At 47.1% G+C, this 4,736-nt stretch overlaps 1 protein-coding gene across 2 annotated transcripts in view; it reads left to right on the forward strand.

The window, feature by feature from the left end:
• Positions 1–98: 98 nt before the first annotated feature.
• dctd (dCMP deaminase) overlaps positions 99–4,736 on the forward strand; it is a 22,732-nt gene continuing 18,094 nt past the window's right edge. Inside the window, exon 1 of one of the 2 annotated variants that reach the window (XM_083656238.1) lies at positions 99–314. In XM_083656238.1, coding sequence (XP_083512364.1) covers positions 271–314 — 44 coding nt within the window. In that variant the 5' untranslated portion in view covers positions 99–270. The remainder of the gene's footprint in view (positions 315–4,736) is intronic. The other variant, XM_083656237.1, reaches the window with a different exon arrangement.

A 4,736-nucleotide genomic window follows, 5' to 3' on the forward strand; every position in this document is an offset into this window, starting at 1 on the left:
CACACACGCACACAGGCACACACACACACGGTGGGCGGGGATTTCAGTAGTCTCGCGTTACTTGTCCAGACACCAAACTGGGTACTTCCGGAACTTCATGAACAGCTTCCAGCGCGGGAGATTTCCTCCGGTACTTGTGAGTGAGGACGTGTTGTGTTGTGTTGTTCGTCCTAGTTCTCTGCTGCTCTCTGTGTGTGTGTGTGTGTGTGTGTGTACACACACTACAGACTAGTCTACAGCTGAAACGTCGGTGATTTGGCTGCATTCAAGATGGAACAAGAAAACAAGCCGCCAACGCCTGCTCATGAAAACGGGTAAACGTGTTTTTCTGGTTTTCTGCTGCTCGTGTGTTCTGTCCATCCTCTGCCATCCTGTAACCGTGGGCGATATTTTTTCCCCATGATGGCGAAGGCTAGACGAAGGCTAAAGCTTCTGGCATACTCTTCGCGCCCAGCCAAGCGCATAGGGCGCGCGGCGATTATGACGTCATCGCACGGGGCGTGTCGGGGGGTGAGGTCTGAGCGCAGCGCGGCGCGTCCATGGAGATTTTTCTATCAGCGCGTCGGGTTTTGCTGCCTGTGCCTGTGAGATCTCCGTGGTAGGCTATCAGCGGATATCTGCTGTGATTGAGTCCTCACCGTCGTAAAGTCACCTTTGAAGCATGACGTTCGATTATAACGAACTAGTTGTGTGGCTAAGCCTTCCCAAATGTTGAGGGTCGTTTTTTAGAATTTAATACATAGAATTGGGAACGTTACATTCAATTTCATTCAGACTGCCTGGAGGAGCGAGCTGAGCACTGAGTATGTTCTGTTTTGGCCTGCGCAGAGTGCGTGCACCCTCGCCAGAGCCCCTCCTCCAGCGCGTGCGCGAAGAGTATGCCAGAAGCTTAAGCTTCTGGCATACTCTTCGCGCCCAGCCAAGCGCATAGGGCGCACGGCGATTATGACGACATCGCACGGGGCGTGTCGGGGGGCGAGGCCTGAGCGCAGCGCGGCGCGTCCATGGAGATTTTTCTATCAGCGCGTCGGTTTTGCTGCCTGTGCCTGAGATCTCCGTGGTAGGCTATCAGCGGATATCTGCTGTGATTGAGTCCTCACCGTCGTAAAGTCGCCTTCAAAGCATGCTGTTCGATTATAACGAACTAGTTGTGTGGCTTAGCCTTCCCAAATGTGGAGGGGTCGTTTTTTATAATTTAATACATAGAATTGGGAACGTTACATTCAATTTCATTCAGACTGCCTGGAGCCTGGAGCTGCGCACTGAGTATGTTCTGTTTTGGCCCGCGCAGAGTGCGCGCGCCCTCCTCTGAGCCCCGCCTCCAGCGCGTGCGCGAAGAGTATGCCAGAAGCTTAAAGCTTCTGGCATACTCTTCGCGCACGCGCTGGAGGCGGGGCTCCAGGCTCCAGGCAGTCTGAATGAAATTGAATGTAACGTTCCCAATTCTATGTATTAAATTATAAAAAACGACCCCTCCACATTTGGGAAGGCTAAGCCACACAACTAGTTCGTTATAATCGAACAGCATGCTTTGAAGGCGACTTTACGACGGTGAGGACTCAATCACAGCAGATATCCGCTGATAGCCTACCACGGAGATCTCAGGCACAGGCAGCAAAACCGACGCGCTGATAGAAAAATCTCCATGGACGCGCCGCTTTAATGCTTTAAATGCGCTTTTAATGCTTTTCAAAAACCGAAAAGCATTTATCTGGAGCACCTCGAGCAACCCGGAAGTCGTTGTTCCGGGTTGCTTCAGATCAGAGAAGAAGAAGAAGCGGTGCGCCAGATAAATGCTTTTCGGTTTTTGAAAGACAGAAAAGTGGATTTTATGCAACAATTTGGATGCAACAACTAGGTGTCATTAAAAGAAGAGGATGTTTTACATCGGATAGCGTCTTCACTTCACGTGAAGACTCAGGTAGGAGCCGGCATTTAGACCTAGACGTGAAAATGTCACAGTGTAAAATGGGAAAATGCGTGACGTTCGCCGGGCGCTAATGCGCTCGTATGAGCCAGAAGCGCCCGGCTAGCGGGGTAAGACGAAGGCATGACCCGCCCCTCTCTGCCTCTGATTGGCCTAGTGTCAAACTTTCATCCAATCACATTCGCTTGGCTATCTTGACCTGCATCTGTTTCTACAGTCTGTGGTCAGACTCAGTGGATCAGACAGACAGCAGTTTTGCTTGCTAGCCTGCATGAAAGACACCACTGTGTGTTTATGTTTTATTAGGTATTGTCGTCTCATTCTGTCAAGAGGCTCGTTTGAGTTGACTGCCGCCTCGCCTGGAAAGCAGACGAGCGCAGTCAGGCGAGGCATCAACAAGTCTTTTACCCTCAGGCACTTTCTATGTTCGTCTCAGGACTTCACTGTAGTAAGAGCCCTCTTACCGACCATAGGATTTTCGTTAGACAATCTGTGTTGGGCGTTAAACTCACCTTATTTCTGCACTTTGAAGTCACAGGTAGGGTCGGGTGGGGCAAACTAATTATATCGGAAGCCTAGTTGCGGAAAAAAGTGAGCTGTTCTTTTTTTTAAGACAAAGTTTGTCCAGACGCATGCGCACTGGCATCATTTTGTCTTGTACATACATTCTACAATGCATTTAGACAGACCACCACCGCTCACTTTTTTTCGGCAACTAGGCTTCCAATATAATTAGTTTGCCCCACCCGACCCAACCTGTGACTTCAAAGTGCAGAAATATGCATCTTTACAACTTGTAAGGATCATGCATTCGTGGAATGAGCAACACAGCTAAACGTGTGGGTATCGCCCCAATTTCTTTTGCCAAAATCTCCTGCAATATTCTTCTGTTGGTATTCACTCTTGTTTTGAGCTTCAAGTGCTGGCAGGTGTGTGCCAGTCACAGGTGTGTGAATTTGCGGTGCCAACGTGCCAAGCTGTTGTGGCTGCGTATGGATCTTCCACACGCTACTGAGGTCCCTGACGGTGTCAAATTAATAAAGTGTAAAAATGGCCAATATGTGTTGTTTTTTCCTTATTACTGTGGGAGAGTGCAATCATCCAATCCACCAAGCAACTCAAAACAAGAGTTTTTTTCTTGTAATACAATCCATGGGTGGGAGGGGTGAGAGACGTCATGGAACACGTCATGGCACACATGCGCACTTCGCCTTGGGCCGCATGGTCAGGAAGTAAAACCAGGAAGAAAAAGCCCCCATGATGGCTTCATGCGCCAGTGAGCAGCCTCCGTCCGAATGCATGGGTGGGCGTGGCTCGTCCCCTATCCAGTTCTTTTAATACATCCATGGTTTCAACCGTTGGGTTTTCGTCAGGCTGTAGGATATCCATACAGCCTGACGAAAACCCAACGGTTGAAACGCATTGCGGTATTGTCCTTGCCCGTATCACCTTTTTGAAGATGTACTCTGTTAAAACTCTTTGCAGTACACAGGTACAATTACTTCCAATTAAATTTTGACATTTAAATTCCTAACAGCTCCTTTCTTCAATTTTTTATAATTAAAGGGGAGAAATAATCGACCGAAATAACGTTTCCTAACTTTTTTTGAGGAGTTTATATCGGTAATCGGTGATCGGTCGATGATCGGTTGGGCAGATATTTCCCATAGGCAATCGGTGATCGGTGGCAAAAAACGTGATCGGAGCACCCCTAATATTTATTAAGGCAAAATATCGCAATGTAACAAACATATTAGGCTATAGTGCCGTTAGGGTTTATATAATTCACCAATCGCCTGGATTGGCGTATGAATAAATCCTGTAGTAGCCTAGGCTAACCATTTTCTTAGAGAGTTGTGGACACTGCCGTGGAAGGAATGCAGCCGTAAACGCGTCGATCAGCCCGTTTTCACGCTCTTTTACGCACAACATCAACATGCTGTCTGATATCTGGCACCGTGTCCTTTTGCATATGGGCATGCGTGCTCGTCTTCCAGCCGTGCCCAGACGGAGACACCGGAGCACGGCTTTATCAGACCATCTCCACCCCTCTGTGCACGGTCATCGCCTACAACCAGAGCATCATGCCCAACCTGGGGCACAGGAACCGAGGACGCACGGCTGGATTGTCGTTTTCACCGCTGGTGAAGTTTGCACGGTGCTCGTGTCGCCGTGTCGTAGGCTACTGCATTAACGGTCATGGCAAAATCCCCTCAAGCATGTCAGAAGTGTAGTAGAAAAGCAAAGAAACATTGTGGGCTTTGTGTTTATTAATTAGGCTAGGTACAATACACATAGCCAAAACACGCCGAAATAAAATCAGAAATTCCACTCTGCAAAGGATATCTAATTTCAAATTACTGGCTGTAGCATTGTTGTCGGAGAGTATTTCATCTTAAAATATGCTTTGGATACCTCGTTATTTGGCGCTATATAAATAGAAAGTTGATTGATTGTTGGTTGATTGATTCACTTTGATGTCTCCGAAATGCATATAGGCCTACATCGTGATCATCTAATGACTTTACAATGCTTACAGTAGCCTAATATATTACATGTTCTTTCAAAACATCGGCTATATCTTTTAAGAAAGTAAACTGTCGGCATATTTCTAAAAATGAGGCCTATTCCAATATGTTCTGCATGTAAAAAATACATCAACATTCCCGTTTCCCGGAATTAAACCCTAGTAGTATTCACATGTCAAAATGGTTGCTGAAAAACAAAACGTCTTTTCCAATAAAATCTCAACTTCTAGAAGTTCACACACAGTAACTTAATTATATGTGCCGATTTTAAGGCTGGCTTC

This window comes from Poromitra crassiceps, assembly GCF_964638095.1.
Source record: "Poromitra crassiceps genome assembly, chromosome: 19".
In the NCBI taxonomy this organism is placed as follows: Eukaryota; Metazoa; Chordata; class Actinopteri; order Beryciformes; family Melamphaidae; genus Poromitra; species Poromitra crassiceps.